The sequence below is a fragment of the Dromaius novaehollandiae genome, chromosome 28, assembly GCF_036370855.1.
Source record: "Dromaius novaehollandiae isolate bDroNov1 chromosome 28, bDroNov1.hap1, whole genome shotgun sequence".
Classification (NCBI taxonomy): Eukaryota; Metazoa; Chordata; class Aves; order Casuariiformes; family Dromaiidae; genus Dromaius; species Dromaius novaehollandiae.
Window position 1 is genome coordinate 4,298,162 of NC_088125.1, and position 16,651 is coordinate 4,314,812.

A 16,651-nucleotide genomic window follows, 5' to 3' on the forward strand; every position below is an offset into this window, starting at 1 on the left:
TTCTTTCTTTCTCCCGTTAAAGCTTTTAAAGATGGGGCTGGGATTTGACCTTGATGCTCGCCCACCGAAGCATAGACTTTTCCGTTTGTTTCTATTATATCATTCTCATTTTATATTTCTTATATATAATATATATGACTATATATATATGTGTACATATATATATATATCTATATGCATCATATCAGTGTAGATATCCATCTAGTAGCATTTAGGCCTTGTTCTTGTGCCATTTTTTTTCTGTTACTGATCTCTGAATGCCTTCAAGTGTATAAAGTGTTGGATTCTCTCTGGTATCTGTACTATGTACACACATTTTCATAGGAAGCACAACAAGATGACAGATGCATTGTACATCAATACCTGCTACTCTTAACGACGATATAAAGAATGATATAACTGGTGACCACCGAGCCTCTCTCTCTCACCGAGCCGCAGGAACGGGAGGATGGGAACCGAGTTTTGCTCCCGGGGGGATGAGAATTAACACAGGCGCAGCTGCTGCTCCGTGACAGCTCCGACACGTCTGTGGCTGCGCACAGACACCTGCGCTGCAGCAGACCCGCGCCACGGGCTGGGATCTCACCTGGTTTTAATTTAACCGACTTAGTGGCAGTTGTAGCACAAGCTGTGTGTAAACACAGTTTCTGTTCTAAAGGTTTCCAGCTGCAGAGAGCAAAAGCGAGGTACCGCATCCAGCACTGGGCATGAGGAAAAGCCCTCAGGACCCCACGGGGGCTGAACAGCAGAGAGCGGGCGGTGAAAACCGAAATGCCAAACTCCCCCCCGGCCCCTCGGCGCTGGTCACATCCCCGCTGCTCGGGGAAATGGCAGACGGGTGTTTTGCATTTAAACCAGAGCTGACTTTCTGCTGCTCTGGTCCTTCGCTGCCAGAGCCGGTGCTGCGCAGGCGACAGCCTGGGCTCTGAATAGGAACAAGATAACATAGCTAATCCCAGGAGGGAATTAATGACCCAAAATTAATTGCAGGCAGCCGCTGTGAGTAGCCGGAGCAGCTGACCGCGCGCTCCCTCCCTCCGCCACGGCATCACGGCAGCTCCTGCCGCGGGGGGCAGGCGGCAGCCCCGTGCCGAGGGCCGTCATCCCCCCCGCAGCCCCCCATCACCCCGCCGGGCCGTGCTGGGGGCAGGTCCCCTCCGTCCGCCGCAGCCTCCCGTCGCGCAGGAGCCTCCCCGGCCGCTGGAGCGTCTCCGCGGCTGCTGAGACCCGGCAGCGCGGGGATTAATCGCGCGGGATGCAGGAAACCGCGGCGGGATAGCATCACCTCCCTCCTCCCTGGCAGCAATCCCCGGTTACCACTCGCCCGTGCTGGAGCTGCCAGCAGAAGCGGGCGCTGGGGTGTAGTTACGCAGTGCTGGCTGCGGCTCCAGAGCCAGGGCCAGGAGCACGGGCGGGGGAAGCAGCCGGACCGCAGGGCAGGGCGCGGGAGGGAGGTGAGGCGGCGGGAGGCACCGAGCCGCGGAGGCCGGCGGCGTTTCTCCCAGTGTTTCTTGAGGGCCGCGGCCGACGGCGGGGCACGGAGCTGGGGCTGCTCCCGGCCCCGCTGAAGCGGCACAGGGCTCCGTGGCCCCGCGGCCCCTCTGCTCGCGCCATGCTGAGCGGCCGCCTGGGCCTCCTCCGCCGCCCCGGTTCGCCTTCGCTCCCTGCCGCTTTCGCCAGGCAGCTCCAGCCCCCCCGAAAGGCTCCCGCCAGGCTTTAAGTCTGGCTCAAAGGTGCCCCCGAACAACACGGAGCAGATAAGTCCCACCGCTTTCCCTCCCCGTGAACGCCGCACGCGGCGGCCGGGCGCCAAGGCCGTCGGCGGTGGCGTTAAACGGGCTGCACGGACCGGCGGTGCGGAGACACAGCCGACGGCTGCACGTGCCCGGGCCTGGCGGAGCAGGTACCGCCGCCTCCCCCCAGCAACACCGCGCGCCGTACAGGCGTCCTCCTAGACGATCACCATCCATTGCTTAATTACTGCTTGTGCTGTGACTGTATGCTTGGTTCCCCCCCCCCAAATTAATACTGGCTGCGTTTGTGTCTCTCCTCTCCGAGCAGGCGCCAGGGTGAGCGCTCCGGGGAGCGGGGAGCTTAATGCTAATGCTTGCAGAAAGTGGCCTTTAAATCTACCACCGCGCTGCCTGTAGCAGCCCGAGCCAGTGCTGCGGGGCATCGGAGCCCTTTGCCTGGGCCTTCAGCCGAAACCCCCCCGCACCCCCCCCGCACCCCCCCATCGCACCCCCTCCCGCAGCCCCCGCCGCGCCCGGCAGCGCGATCCTCCAGCCGACAGGCGTCGCGCGGCGGCGGGAGGCGACGCTCTGGCGCGCCGCCCCGCGCGGGCTCTCTATGGCCGGCGTCCGGTTCCGGCCCGCTCCCCTTTGTGCTGGGAGAAGATGGCGGCGCGGGCGGGCTTCCAGGCGGTGACTCCCAGCGGCGGCGGCGGCGGGGCCGCCGCCGGGGCCGCCGCGCTGGGGCCGGGCACGCCGGGCGGGCCGGTGCGCATGGGCCCGGCTCCGGGACAGGGCCTGTACCGCTCGCCGCTGCCGGGGGCCGCCTACCCGGTGAGGCGGGGGAGGGGCCGGCGGGGGCGCGCGGCCGCCGTTAGCCGGGGCGGCCCGGGCGGGGCGGGGGGCGGCGGCGGGGCCGGGCGCGGGCGCTGCCCTCGCCCCCGCGGCCGCCCGGCGGGCACTGGAGCGGTCTCTTTCTCTCCGCAGCGCCCCGGGATGCTCCCGGGCAGCCGGCTGACGCCGCAGGGCCCCTCCATGGGGCCGCCGGGCTACGGCGGGAGCCCGGCGGTGCGGCCCGGTATGGCGCAGGCCGGCCTGGACCAGGCCCGCAAGAGGCCGGCGCCGCAGCAGCTCCAGCAGGTGCAGCCGCAGGCCGTGCCCAACCGCAACCACAAGTAAGGACCGGCGTCCCGGGGGCGCCTCCGGGACACCCCCGGTGCCCCCGCGCCGCCCTCCCTCCCCTGGAGCCCCCACGGGCGTGGGCAGGGGCTGGTGATCCCCCCTTTCCCGTCCTGGGATCGGGGAGCGTCGCCGCGGCGGCTCTGCGGGGGCTGCTCCCAGCAGCACAAAGCGTTTCTGTTCTGGGGTGCTGCCGCCGGGCCGGGCCCCCCCGGGCCTCCTCACTGCCGCTTTTTGTTGGGCGGCTCAAAGGGCTTCGCGCTTCCTTGTGCGGCGACTTGTTTGGGAGAGGGGAGCTTCCAGGCAGTGAAAGTGTTAACGTGCAGCTGCTAGACAAGGGCAAACTTGTTATGTTTCTGGCGGCATAATGGCAGCCTTATCATTAACTCGTTTCTTGGTTTAAAGCGTGTCAAACCGAAGCTAAATTAGGCTCGAGAGTCACTTTGGTTCAATATTATGCCAGCACAGCCCTTCCAACGTGACGCTACCCCACTTCCCGAGCTCTCGCAGGGGACGCGAAGCGCTCAGGTAACCGGTTAGCCGCGGCGGTGTTCGTCAGCTCCGCGGCGCTGGCTGCCTCGCGGGGCAGGGCTGTGGCAGCGAGGAGCCTCCTGCCTGTGCGGGGACTGGCAGTGAAGAGCCTCTGGAAATGGGAGGCTGGGCTGGAGGCTGGCGCCCAGGCTAAGAGCACTGCTGATGCTGCAGCACTAAACCAGAGAACAACCCGTCACCCTCGCGCCCTTCGCGGATGCCTGCGGTTACGTGGGACAGAGCGGTTGCTGTTTTAATGCGTGTGTGTGCATCTCCTTCCTTAACAGCGCTAAAAAGAAGAAGATGGCTGATAAAATTCTACCTCAGAGGGTGAGTGGCACGTTGCTGCCTCTGCTGAGCTGCAGTGGGTTGGAGACGTGCGGGGAGTTAACGGTGATTTGCCTTCCTGATTGGCTTGTGCTCTGCTCTAGATCCGTGAACTTGTACCCGAGTCTCAGGCCTACATGGACTTACTGGCCTTCGAAAGGAAATTGGACCAGACGATCATGCGGAAACGCCTGGATATCCAAGAGGCCTTGAAGCGACCCATTAAGGTAGAGGAGGATCATGTTCAACGTTCCTGTGAGCAAGGTTTGGAGACTCTTACCTTAGTTAAGAGAGCAGGAGGGCACTGGAACTTGGGTCCTGTCCCTGTAAGCGTGGTGCATCAGGAACCTTGATAGTCTAGACACCCACCAAGGAGCAGAGCCAGGAACGCCTGATGTTCCTCTTTCCTTGCTGCCTGACCTGGGAGAGGTGGGACATGAAACAGAAAAGGATATAGAGCCTCTTAGTTTCAGCAAAACATGAGCAAGATAGTTCTTTATTTCAAAATTAACATTTAGCTGATGCTTTTTCTCTTAGCAAAAGCGAAAGCTACGTATTTTTATCTCCAATACCTTCAATCCAGCCAAGTCAGATGCAGAGGATGGTGAAGGAACAGTTGCCTCCTGGGAGCTCCGGGTGGAAGGAAGGCTGCTGGAAGACGTGAGTGTGAGACATCCAACCCTGTTCGGGAGAAAAGGAGACATGCATTGATGTCTCTGAATAAAATAAGCTAAATGGGGCTCTAGGTCCACCACTAAGTGCTGAGATTAGCCCTCCTAACACCCTTCCTTCCTGTGTTGCTTGCAGTCTGCTTTGTCTAAATACGATGCCACCAAACAGAAAAGAAAGTTCTCATCCTTCTTTAAATCTCTGGTCATTGAACTTGATAAAGACCTGTACGGCCCAGACAATCACCTGGTGGAGGTGAGCTGCTTTTTGCTGCACTATCTCTAAAAGTGGGTGGTTGTTCAACAGACAGGATTGGTATGTCATTCGTGTCTCAAGGTAGTGGTGGCTTGAACAGGCGGCTGGGAGCCAGGAGCTATCGAAATCTTAGCTTTTCCATTGACTTGCTGGGGGTCTGAGCAAGTGCATTAACTCTTGTTCCAAACTCTATACGTGAATAAGACTAACTCTCTGTAGGTGGGTGGGTTTACTGGGAGGTATGTTGGGTACCAAGCAGGAGCAAAGGGAACCAAGAGTTTAGGTGCCGCTGAACGCGCTCTCCCGTTCTGTGTGTCCCAGTGGCACAGGACTGCTACGACTCAGGAGACAGATGGTTTCCAGGTGAAGAGGCCGGGAGATGTAAACGTGCGCTGTACTGTCCTCCTGATGCTCGACTACCAGGTAAGCTGTTTGGAACGGTGTTGCTGGGCAGGTAGCGTGCACTGAGCCCTGTCTGTCACCACGTTCCTATCTCATCGTTCTGTGCTTTTTGTTTCAGCCTCCCCAGTTCAAATTGGACCCCCGCTTGGCTCGTCTCCTGGGGATCCACACTCAGACTCGTCCGGTGATCATCCAGGCATTGTGGCAATATATTAAGACCCACAAGCTGCAGGACCCCCATGAGCGGGAGTATGTCATCTGTGACAAATACCTCCAGCAGGTAACGGTGTCTGTGGCTGGAACAAGCGACTGTTCCAGCTTTTCTCTATTAGCAGCCAGTGATCCCTGGCGCTGAGCTCCCGTTCCTCCCCTTAGCCCTGTGTTTCTGTCACAGATATTTGAATCTCAGCGGATGAAGTTCTCTGAAATCCCACAAAGACTCCATGCATTGCTCATGCCCCCAGAACCGATCATCATTAACCATGTGATCAGGTGAGACAGGTCCACTTGAGTTCATATTTCTAGGAAAAAGGGTGGAAAGAATGGATGAGCCTGCTACAGGAAGATGTTATAATATGTTGATTTTTCAGTAGCACTTCCCCTGTGCTGCCTGCCATCATTTCTTTGTGTGAGAACAGCTGCCTCTTCTATTAATCAAATCCCTCTTTCCCACAAGGCACTCCCGCATTCATGCTGTCCTTGGCATTACACTTGTGTAGATAAAAGTCTTCTTGGAACAATCACTTGCTCCCTGTGCTGCAAAGCCACCCGCGGGGCTCTGCTGGCTGCTGTTAGAGGCGATGCTGACACTAGCTTGCCGTGTCCCTGCCTGCAGTCCGTACGCTGCAGCGTCCTAGAGGAGCTACAGTTCAGCGCTGTCTTGAGCTACTCGATTGCTTCAGTTTCTTTCTCGTGGTTGCCCTTAGTGTTGACCCAAATGACCAGAAGAAAACAGCCTGCTATGACATCGATGTGGAGGTGGATGATACTTTGAAGACTCAGATGAATTCCTTCCTGCTGTCTACAGCCAGTCAACAGGAAATTGCTGCTCTGGATAACAAGGTAGGAAGAGCTCCTTCACTCCTGCTGTCCTCATTGCTGGATGTGAATGTGTCCTTGGAGCAGGTGAGCTCCAAGCAGGACAGGAGTTCAGCACGTGCTCTGCGTTTGGAATCTAGTGTGGAGTCAGTCATGGTTAGAAATGGGTGGCTTTACAACAAAACAAAGTTTTAAAGCAAATGGTCAATGGGAATACTGGTAACACAGGAAACAGAGTTGAGAATCCTATCTGAAAAGTACAGGTTAACCAGGGAGTATCAGAATTCACCTTCCTGTACTGGATCTCTTGATGTTTCCCCTCTAACTTTTCCCCCTGTTCAGCAGTCTTGTTGCTGTGCTTCTGTCTTTCAGATCCATGAAACAATAGAAACAATTAACCAGCTGAAGACGCAGCGAGAGTTCATGCTGAGCTTTGCCCGAGACCCTCAGGGCTTCATCAATGACTGGCTACAGTCCCAGTGCCGGGATTTGAAGGTAAAAGCTTTGTCTTGTGTGGAACATGGATCCAGTCACAGACTTCCCTTATTAGAACCAGCTCCCACTGAGAGACAGACAATTTGCTGCTCAGAAACCAAGGCTAGAATTGGAGTGGAGCATAACCTGACGCGACTGTACTGAGGTTTCTTTGAAGAAACGGGAGGGGGTGCGGGTTTGCTCAGTACAGTCGGAGCGTTGGCGCTCCCTCAACCGTTCTGTCCTTGGTGCTCTCCAGACAATGACTGACGTTGTTGGGAATCCCGAAGAGGAGCGTAGAGCTGAGTTCTACTTCCAGCCGTGGGCTCAGGAAGCCGTGTGCAGATACTTCTACTCCAAGGTGAGTGTCTCCGGGCAGGGGTTCCCCTCCACGCCTGGTGGCCAAGAGTACCTGTCACTCCTCGGGGGCGGATACTGCCAGTGAAAGGTGGCAGTGCTAAGCTTCACTTGTAGACTCTGCTGATGAATCTTGGTCCCGGTTTGCGTTCACCCTTTTCCAGCTGGGGCCTTTGTTACTTGGGCGCTCCGTGCTGTCCAGTCTGAGAATATTAATGCTGTGACTCTGGCTTCTCCCGCAGGTGCAGCAAAGGCGGCAGGAATTGGAGCAGGCCCTGGGAATCCGTAACACATAGGCCGTTTCACTCCTCCCCAACCAGAAGGCATCACAGCTACTTGTGGAGACGGAGAGCTGCAGAGTATGCTGTTAAGGCTCACACAATCCCACTCCAGCGCTGAGGCCTGCACCATTATCCATCCTGGCATTGTCCCTCTTGGGGCAGCTCCAGGACACCTGGGGTCTTCTGGGGTGTGGCGAGCAGACAGGCTCCAATGAGCACACTTCTACCTGGTTTTCCTCCTGACTGTTGCCTTGTCAGTCCCAAGGCTTCTGAGAGCCTCCCCTTGACTCCGCCCTGCCTGTAGTGTCCCCAGTAGCCAGTACAACTGCTGACTTGGAGCCTCTCAAGTTCAGAAACCACAGCCCTTTCCTCCTCAACTAGCATCTAGTTGTGGCACACGTGAGACCTGGGTCTGGGAGGCCTGGATCTGCTGCAGGGATGGAGTTCTGCGATTAGTCTCTTCCCTGCTTGATTTTATAGCAAGGGGCCAGGAGATGTAGTGGGCAGTATGCCGCGAGCTGACGTACCTCCCTGCCCTCCCCTCCCTCGCTCAGAGGGCGCTGCTGCAGCGGGCTGCCTCGTAGGTCACTCTCCTCCTTGAGGAAGAGTTACTGGACTGTGTAGAGAATTGCTTCTTCCCTTGTCCCTGTTTTTTCTTGCTTCTTTCACGTTTTTTGGCAGGCTGTCCTAGGCTGGGATCGCAGGGGAGATGAGGCATTGGCTTGAGGCAGGGATGTGGAAGCGTTGGAGCGGTGAGACTTCCCTGCACTTAGAAGACCTCCACTTGCAGTTCCAGCAAGCCATCTGGCTGCTTGTTTTCCCTGTAGCAGGGAGAGGGGATGCAGCAGCTGCCCGCTGGAACTGCGCGGGAGCGCAATGATATAGGCTCATTCCTTTGGGACAGTTATCCTGTGTCACTTGCTGTGGGGACCGGAGGCTCCTTGATGTGGACCTGAGGGTGTAACAGGACAGTCTTTGGGGATGGACGTAGCTCCAAGCATATGCGAGTTAGCAGAGGTTTCCGTGCTGAAGCTCCTGTTTAGGCAGTTTTAGGTTCTGGGGCTGCCATAAGGCCCAGCATGGATCAGGAATGTACAAGTAGATTTTTCTCTACCTTGGGGAGCAGCAGCCCGGATGCCTCTTCATGGAATGAATTAATAGTGAATTAATTAGTGGTCAGGCATAAGAGAATGGTTTCTCTTAACCTGGATCTCAGTATTTCTGCTCGGGACTGAAATGCAAATGAACTCGGAAGTTGGTCATATTCTCTTGGAGGTAGCTGCAAAATCATGTTACTGACAAGCCCCCCTCATACCCACGCCTGTCTCGGTGTGGTTGGGAAGCTTACTATGAATTTGGGAGCCTGGGTGGCCCTACTCCTTGTGTCTGTGTTACTACATGTCTGTGAGTAATAGGCTCTCGACCTCCCTTCTCCCCCCCTTACGAAATGGCTCCTCTGTGGTACTGGGGTGAAGGTCTTGGTGCTGACGAAGCAGCCACTGACTCCTCAGGGTAATCACACGTGAAGGATGCTGAGTACTGCGTAGGCAAACATAGCTGTTGCAGAGTAACTGCTTTTCTTAACTGATTATTATGGTTTTTTCCATGGACCAAAATTTTTTTTGTACTGTATCCTTGTAGACGTCACCCAGTTTTAATAAAAGCCTCCTGTGAAGGAAGCTGTTCTCCCTCCTTCTGTGCTGACAGCAAGCTTTCTCTCAGCAGCTGCTTCGGTGGATGCCACTTTGTGTACTTGCCTAGGAAGGACAGATTTTTTTTTTTCTTTCTTAACAAAGCCAGCTGGGATAAGAAACTGGAGAGAAAATGTTCTTCACGCTTTGGCCTTTCATACAGTGCCTTCCTTTCATGTGAGGAGCTCCTCTGACTTGCAGAGCCTGCTAAGCCTTTGCCAATTCCTTTTGTGGTAAACAGGCAAAGTAACTTGAGTAAAACTGGAAATCCAGTGGCCAAGCTGCTGATAAAATCTAGACGGCCTAGTTTCCACGCTCCCCTTGCTGCCTTGCAGAATGGCGACAGCCCTTTATAAGCCCCGGGGGCATTACACACAGTTTTGAAAAGTGTAAGTTTGTTTTAAAGCTGTGTGAAAAGGCGTTATTCCCCTAACGGCGTTTGATCCTGCCCCACAGAACCATTTGAGTAATTGTTTATAAAGCGGGAACGTAATGCCTTGCAGATCCCGTGCAGCCTTGCTCTGAGGGATGAGATCCTCTGCGTGCAAAGGAAAGGGCAGTTTGCCTGAGGTCAAGCAGTCAGTGCTCTGCTTACGGCGCTGGAGTCGTCCCGGAGCTGCACTCAGATGGTTCATGTTTCTCACTTGAAAAAAGGCACCTCGTTCGGGAAGAGGGGATCCATTTCTTTGCAGAAAAAGGGGGAGGGAGGCCGGGCAGTCGTGCCGGCTGGCTCTGCTGAGGTTGGGATCTGAGCTATGTCACCTTTGCTTCAGGGGAGTGATCCATGCCTCCAGCGCTGCCCTGCGCGCTGCCTCCCACCAGACGGGGGGGGACCCGGGACGGGCACCCGCTTGCCCCAGGCGGAGCTAGAGGCGGGCCGGGGCCGCCCCTGCTGCCGGCTGCCCTGAAATAGCCGCGGCGGGCTCAGTGCCACAGTGCCCCGGCTCCCCGCGCCATGGGCGGCAAGAAGGTCTGCATCGTGGGCTCCGGCAACTGGTGAGCACCCGCCGCCCGGGCGCCCGAGCCCCCTCCCCGAGCCCCGCGCGGCCCCTTCCTCCCCCGGTGCGAGCTGTCCCCGGGGCACCGGGACCCCGCACTGGTGACCCGTAGCGCACCGACGTCCCCGGCGGCCTCGGCGCCTGCCGCCTACGGCTGCGCTCTGCCCGCGCAGGGGCTCGGCCATCGCCAAGATCGTGGGCAGCAACGCGGCGCGGCTGGGCGCCTTCGAGACCCAGGTGAGCATGTGGGTGCTGGAGGAGGAGGTGGGCGGCCGGCGGCTCACCGACATCATCAACACGGAGCACGAAAACGTCAAGTACCTGCCGGGGCGCAAGCTGCCCTCCAACGTGGTGAGTGCAGCCCGCCGGGGCCCCTTTGAGTGCAAGGTCCAGCGCTCGCAGCTGGGCTCCCAGGCGGCAGGCAATAAATAACGGCGCTGGGAGGTGCCGGAGCCCCTGGAGCCGGGCGTGCGGCGGCCGGGATGCACCGGGCCGCCCGGGGCTGGGTGACGCGCTCCCGGTGACCTTGCGCTGCGCTTGGGCGGGCTGCCGGCTGGCTGCTCTCGCTGCCCACCTTTGCCCCCGCTCCGGCGTCCCGTGGGCTGGGCTTGAAGCCATGCGGCTGCCTCGGGGTTGGCATCGGCAGCGCACGGCGAGCCTGTGGGTCCTGCTGCCCCACGGCGGCACCCTCAGCCCCCCGGGAGGCCACCGGGATCCCCAGGAAGATCACGGCTCCTCGCTCTGTCCCTGCTGCCTGCTCGGGATCAGCCCACTCCGGCTGAGCCCTTCGCCCTGCCAGGCTGCAGCTCCCTGGGCCCCAAGAAGGGGAACTTATGGGGCGTTGACCTTGCGTCCTCGCTGCCCCTATCCTGGCCTGGGGCTGGCCCCTGTCGCTGCCGCGCTGAAGGCGCGAGTCCTCGGTGACGGCCGCGTTCCCCGCAGGTGGCAGAGCCAGACCTGCTGAAAGCCTGCGCCGGGGCTGACGTCCTCCTGTTCGTGGTGCCCCACCAGTTCATCGGCAAAGTCTGCGACCAGCTCAAGGGCCACGTGAAGAAAGAGGCCATCGGGATGTCGCTCATCAAGGTGCGCGGGAGGAGCACCGCCGCGGGGGACCGCGCCGAGGGGGCCTGGCCGGAGCCGCCCGCCCCGAGAGGCAGGAGCTGGCGGCTGTACGAGGGGGCCGTGGGGCTGGGGGCCGTGGGGCTGGGGGCCGGGTCCTCATGGGGATTTGGAGGAGCAGTGGTGGGGGGAGAAGAGGCAGGGCCGCAGCAGAGCCCTGCGGGGACCGTCGTGGTGGGATGCGGTGCAGGGAACGGGGGGATCGGGGCAGGTAGGGCCAGGTCCCTGCGGGGGGGACACGGTCACCTCTGTCCCTGGTCGTGTTCCAGGGGGTGGACGAAGGACCAGATGGGCTAAAGCTGATCTCGGACATCATCCGCGAGAAACTGGGCATAGAGATGAGTGTCCTCATGGGGGCCAACATTGCCAACGAAGTGGCAGACGAGAAGTTCTGCGAAACAACCATCGGTAAGCGGCCACCAGCCCCCCTCGCCAGCAGCCCTCACGGCTGATGAGCCGGACGGGGCGAAGGGGGGAACGTGGGGCAGCCTGAACCGCCCCTGCCGAGGGTGAGCCGGCCCTTTCTCCTCGTGGAGGCAGCGAGGCTCCGTGGGGGCTGGATGTTGAAGCATTTGCGGGGTTGGCGACACGGTTGCGCACCTCGTTAAAGGCAGAGGTGTGTGTCTGAAAGCCGCTGTCAGCAAGGCCTGCGAGCACCAGCCGGTCTCCTGACCCAGGTGAAGGGACAGAGCCGATCACTGCCAGGGTCAACTCTCCCACCAGTAAGAAAGCCCAGCTGGGGAGCGAGTCCTGGCTGAAGGCAGAAATCTGCTGCATTCCCAGCTTTCTGCCTCTCTGACTGATCAACAAGCGAGAAAGTCCACCTGACCCGAGAGACCCTTTAGGAAATAAGCTGAGCTCCCCGCTACGTTTCCCTGGGCTTCCGGGGACGCTCACCTGGATCTCGCGCTGCTGCCAGCAGGGCTGCTTGGAAGCTCATCCAGCGACCGTTCCTCACGTCCTCCATCCTGTCTGTGACTTGTTCAAAGCGTCCAAAGCCAACGGAACAGTTCGCTGGGTTAGCAGTTACAGGATCCAAGGTGTCCGTGTTTTAAACAAAAGCAAGCATGCCGTGCAGGAGGCTGCAGGGGCTGGAGAGGTGCAAGCTGAACACACCATCCTTGCTAGCACACGGAAACGCTCTTGTGCAGGGCACTGCAGGACCGAAGGAAACAGCAGCCTCCAACCCAAAGTCTGCAACCTCTGAAGACACCTCTAATCTACTGGGCACAGGTCACCTCTGACTCTCGCCTTCCTCCCGCTCCCTTTGTCTTGTCAGGCTGCAAGAACGTGCAGCACGGGCAGGTCCTGAAGGAGCTGATGCAGACGCCCAACTTCCGGGTCAGCGTGGTGCCCGAAGCGGATGCCGTCGAGATCTGCGGGGCTCTCAAGGTGGGCGAGCTGCTCGGCGGGGTCGCGGGGGCCGGTCGGCACAGCCGGCAGTTCCCGTGGGCTCTGCGGGGAGCTGCGGGGAGGAGGCTGCCCCTGAACGAACCCCCGGCTATGGCGCTGCGGCAGGCTGAGACGGGCTTTGGAGGCCGTGCGCGTGTCCCGTTTGGCTGCTCGGAGAGACGATGGTCACTAGCAAAGGCAGGAGCCTGTGCTTGGGATCGCACGGGCAGCTCGTGCACATGGTGAAGCTCTGGGCTCCACAGGGAACCGACCTCTCTGTGCCGTCGTCCTCTTGCAGAACATAGTGGCTGTTGGGGCTGGTTTCTGTGACGGGCTTGGCTTTGGGGACAACACGAAGGCTGCCGTGATCCGTCTGGGGCTGATGGAGATGATCGACTTCGCCAAGCTCTTCTGCAAGGGCCCCGTCACCCACTCCACCTTCCTGGAGAGCTGCGGGGTCGCCGACCTCATCACCACTTGCTACGGCGGCCGCAACCGCAAAGTGGCCGAGGCTTTTGCCAAGACGGGGAAGGTGAGCAGAGGAGGGGAGCGGGCACCGAGGGAACGTGGGGACCTGCGGGGTGGAGCTGGCTAGCGGCCTGGCACCCTGCTTCGCCGGTCCAGCGCTACAGCCTGGCTCCAGGGAAGGACACGGGGCGGAGGACGAGGCTGCAGGTGCAGCACTCACTGTTGGATTGTTCCAGTCTATTGAGCAGCTGGAGAAGGAGATGTTGAACGGGCAGAAGCTGCAGGGCCCCCCGACGTCTGCTGAGCTGCATCACATCCTCAAAAGCAAGAACGCGGTGGAGAAGTGAGTGCCGCCTGGCTGCCTCGTCTCCCACGTCTGCGCTCTCAGGGCTGGGATGTTTCCCGCAGATGCGGGAGGGGAAACCGCCCTGCCAGCGGTCCCGCGTGTCACAGGAGAAGTCGGGTGCTTCCACCCTGCCAGCCCTGGTCACAGGTGGGGGGTGACGTTGTCCATCTGCCCGCAGGTTCCCCCTCTTCACAGCTGTGTATCAGATCTGCTACGAGGGCAAACCTGTTGCTGACATCATCAAGTGTCTCCAGGACCACCCCGTGCACATGTAAGGGAGCTCCGCCGGGAAACCGTCGATGCTGCCGAGAGGAGCAGAGCACCCCTGCCTGCACCACCTCGCTGCTGCTGCCGCTTCGTCAGGAGCCTGGATTTCCCGGGAGCCTTTGCAGAGACGGGACGGGCAGAGGTTCCCTTCCTCAGCCCCGGAGACTGCCCGGCATCCGCGCGGAGGTACCTGCTGATCTCCCCCTCTCTGAAGGGCTTGCTTAGCTTCTGCTGCTGCCTAGGGTCTGTCCTGAGGAAGGCTGGGCATCCTCCTCCTCTCGCTCCCTCCTGCTGCGATGGATTCGGTCCTCAGCGGCGCTCTGCCAGGCCACCCTGCTCGATACGGGCTGCGCAGGAGGCACCGTCTGTGGGGACAAGCTTTGCTTTTAGCCCCGTGGGGCGGCTTCGTGTGACACAGCTCCTTTCCTGCTTGCTGCTGCTCCTTTTGGCTTAGCCACCTCACGGAGAGGCGACAGGTCCCTGCCAGGCTCCACCGACACGATCAAGGCTCCTGAGGACTTTCGAAGGGGGTGAGAATCGCTCCTCTTTCTAAGGCGCACCAGCACAGGAAAGCATCCTTTGCCACCCTGCCACGTGCTGCCACCAGCTGCTCCTGGCAAACGGCGCGGCCAATGCTCCCCCGTGCGAGGGCAGCTCCGGGGGTGCCGAACCCTCGGAGACTTCCCAGCTCCTCTCCTCGGCTTTTTGCTCTCGCAGTCGAACCTGGCCTCAGCACCCAGGAACTCCTCTTTTGTCGCAGATTTGCCTGCGCTAGTTCCGTGCCAACTGATTGTCCCTGGATGGCCTTCCTCCCTCGGGTCTCTTTGTCCTGTCTGCTTTGGCAACGCAGGGACCAACTGCCCCAAATTCCTTCTGAGCAGCTGGCAGCCTGAGTCCCTCAGCAGCGTACCTGCCAAAGCAGTTGGGCTTTTAAACAAATGATCCTCAGCGGCTTTTCATCTCCTCTCTGGCTTGCTCCAGCCTGTGCCTTAGCCCCATCTTTGCTTCTACGCGTGGCTTTACAGGAGCTGAGAAGAGAAAGCAGGTTCCCCCTTTCCCTGCTGCCTCTCCTGTGAGTGCTGGGAGCCGCCCGCCAGCTCGAGGGCAGCGATGGCTGCGGGGTCTGTGAGCGGTGCAGGGAGGCTTCCAGCATCATGAGAGAGGACAGAGGTCGCGGTGCCTCATGCTGCCTTGTGCCTTTGAAACCTGCCCCTTGTCCAGCCGCGCGCCACGTGCCTCCCGGGCCGCTGCAGCTGGCTCGCTCTGCGCTCGTGTTTGCTCGGGCCGGTGTCCAGCGTTTCACTGATCCCGTCTGGGCTGGCAGGCGGGAGCTGCTGCCGCTCTCGCTGCCCACCGCAGCTCCGGGTCCTAGTGCCGCTGGGTCTCTGACTGGCAGTCTACTTTATGGATGTTTAAAATAATAAATTTGGGGAGGGGAGACCCACCCTTTGCTCCGTGGTTCCAGTGCATCCTTGTCTCTGCGTTGGTGCTGCACTTGCTGGGAGGGCAAAGCAGGGCCCTGTCTGCTCCCTCCCGCCTCTGCAGCCTTGCACGGCGTCCCAGAACAGGCGAGAAAGCCTCGGCGGGACAACGTTCAATTGCAAAACGTAAGTTGCCTTTTCTCAGCAGTGCTTCTGGTGTCAAAATTTGGCTGTAGGACTGAAGAGGGTTGAGATTGCAATGCTTAACTGGGTACAAAATCCTCACTCCTCTATGTAGGATCTGCTGGAGCAGGGCCAGGACCCCCCTGGGCCATCTGTGCCCCAGCCTCCCTTTCCCTGACGCCTTGGCTTCTGGGGAAAGGCCGTGTTGTTTTAACAATCTCTCCACAACTGCTTTTCCCTGCTGGCCTTGCCTCGTCCCTGACTTTCTTTGAAATACGCTTCGCCCTGAGTGACCTTTGCAGGACGGTTAGCCCTCCGCTCAGGCTCCTGCTCAGGGAATTTAATCTGCCAGCGCTGCAGTTGTTTCTGTGCCTTTTATTAGATGTGTGTTCTTGCTCGGCACCCTACGACCTTTAACTTCAGCTGAGCTATCGTACAGAAAGGAGCTTGTGGGGAACTGTAATGAGGCTGGAGCATAAAGTTCAGTGTCTTCCTCCTGGCCTTGCACAACTTCTAGTTCCCCTTGTCTTGAAGTGCTTCAGCTGCCCCAGCTCCAGGGCTGGAACAGCACAGAGGTGCTCTGAGCTTTCTCCCCTAGCGTGTCTGCTCTCTCTCCTACGCTTGCAATGACCTTGCCGGCCCCAGCCCGGATTACGGCAGGAGCTGGAATTTGGCTTCGGCCTCGCAGTAAGCTGTGAGCTCACCGAACACGGAGGGGCTCTGTGCATCCCTCCTCGCCGGGGTTGGATACAGAATCGCCGATACGCAGCGCTGCGGGCAGCAACCGAGTTTCTATAGCCGCTATCAGCGGTTTACCAGCCCCCAGAGTACACAAACCTCCCGCTTTCAAAGCCAGTCCCTGCCCTGCGCTGCCGCAGCGGTTGCTCAGCTATAAAAAGCCTTCCCTTTGCCATTTGGCGTTATGTCCTGGGCACTCAGCACAGCCAGCGCTGCGGGCGCGGGGCTCGGCCACCTCGGGAGCCGCCGCCGCTGGGCAGCGGCCCGGGGCCCGGCAGGGGCGACGAGCGGGAGCCTCGGGGCTCGAGTGGGGGCTGTGCTGAGTGGAGCGGGGCCGCGCTGAGGGGAGCAGCCCGGGAGGGACCGGGGCCACGGTGAGGGGAGCAGCCCGGACGGCCGCGGCCCAGCCAGCAGCGCTGAGGCAGCCGTTACCTGAGGTAACGGCGCGGCGCGAGGCGACGCTGCAGCCGCCCCGCCCCCCACCGCGGACTACAAGTCCCAGCAGGCAGCGCGGCGCCGCTCACGTGACAGGAAGAGGCGGGGCGACGAAGCCGGAAGCGCACCGCAGCGGGAGCCCCGCGCCGGTGGCCGCGGAGCCCGACGGCTGGCGCAGGTACCGGGACGGGGGGCGGAGGGCAGGGGGGCGGCGGGGCGGGTCCGGCCCCGCTGAGCGCGGCGCTGTGTTGCAGGCGCAGCCATGGTGTCCGCCAAGCAGCTGGCCGACTTCGGCTACAAGGCCTTCTCCGGCTCCATGATGCTCCTGACGCTTTACGGCGGGTACCTGT

At 59.9% G+C, this 16,651-nt stretch overlaps 2 protein-coding genes across 2 annotated transcripts; both read left to right on the plus strand.

Moving 5' to 3' along the window:
• Window positions 1-2,349: 2,349 nt before the first annotated feature.
• On the plus strand, window positions 2,350-8,922 carry SMARCD1 (SWI/SNF related, matrix associated, actin dependent regulator of chromatin, subfamily d, member 1). The gene is made up of 13 exons (XM_064498451.1): window positions 2,350-2,564; window positions 2,718-2,905; window positions 3,728-3,770; window positions 3,872-3,994; window positions 4,305-4,427; window positions 4,575-4,691; window positions 5,013-5,114; window positions 5,212-5,373; window positions 5,488-5,585; window positions 6,020-6,155; window positions 6,504-6,626; window positions 6,865-6,966; window positions 7,205-8,922. The coding sequence occupies exons 1-13, from the start codon at window positions 2,397-2,399 to the stop codon at window positions 7,256-7,258; spliced, it is 1,539 nt and encodes a 512-aa protein (XP_064354521.1). The 5' UTR covers window positions 2,350-2,396; the 3' UTR covers window positions 7,259-8,922.
• Window positions 8,923-9,809: 887 nt separating this feature from the next.
• Window positions 9,810-14,982, plus strand: GPD1 (glycerol-3-phosphate dehydrogenase 1). The gene is made up of 8 exons (XM_026114309.2): window positions 9,810-9,930; window positions 10,106-10,283; window positions 10,875-11,015; window positions 11,321-11,459; window positions 12,331-12,443; window positions 12,742-12,975; window positions 13,148-13,254; window positions 13,436-14,982. The coding sequence occupies exons 1-8, from the start codon at window positions 9,890-9,892 to the stop codon at window positions 13,530-13,532; spliced, it is 1,050 nt and encodes a 349-aa protein (XP_025970094.1). The 5' UTR covers window positions 9,810-9,889; the 3' UTR covers window positions 13,533-14,982.
• Window positions 14,983-16,651: the final 1,669 nt, after the last annotated feature.

Excerpts from the sequence above, each read along its gene's own strand:
- SMARCD1 (XM_064498451.1), top strand. The coding sequence starts at position 2,397 with ATGGCGGCGCGGGCGGGCTTCCAGGCGGTGACTCCCAGCGGCGGCGGC. Across the intron at positions 3,771-3,871 it reads ATAAAATTCTACCTCAGAGG|ATCCGTGAACTTGTACCCGA; the intron begins GTGAGTGGCACG and ends GCTCTGCTCTAG. Across the intron at positions 5,586-6,019 it reads ATCATTAACCATGTGATCAG|TGTTGACCCAAATGACCAGA; the intron begins GTGAGACAGGTC and ends GGTTGCCCTTAG.
- GPD1 (XM_026114309.2), top strand. The coding sequence starts at position 9,890 with ATGGGCGGCAAGAAGGTCTGCATCGTGGGCTCCGGCAACTG. Across the intron at positions 12,976-13,147 it reads CTTTTGCCAAGACGGGGAAG|TCTATTGAGCAGCTGGAGAA; the intron begins GTGAGCAGAGGA and ends GGATTGTTCCAG. Across the intron at positions 13,255-13,435 it reads AGCAAGAACGCGGTGGAGAA|GTTCCCCCTCTTCACAGCTG; the intron begins GTGAGTGCCGCC and ends ATCTGCCCGCAG.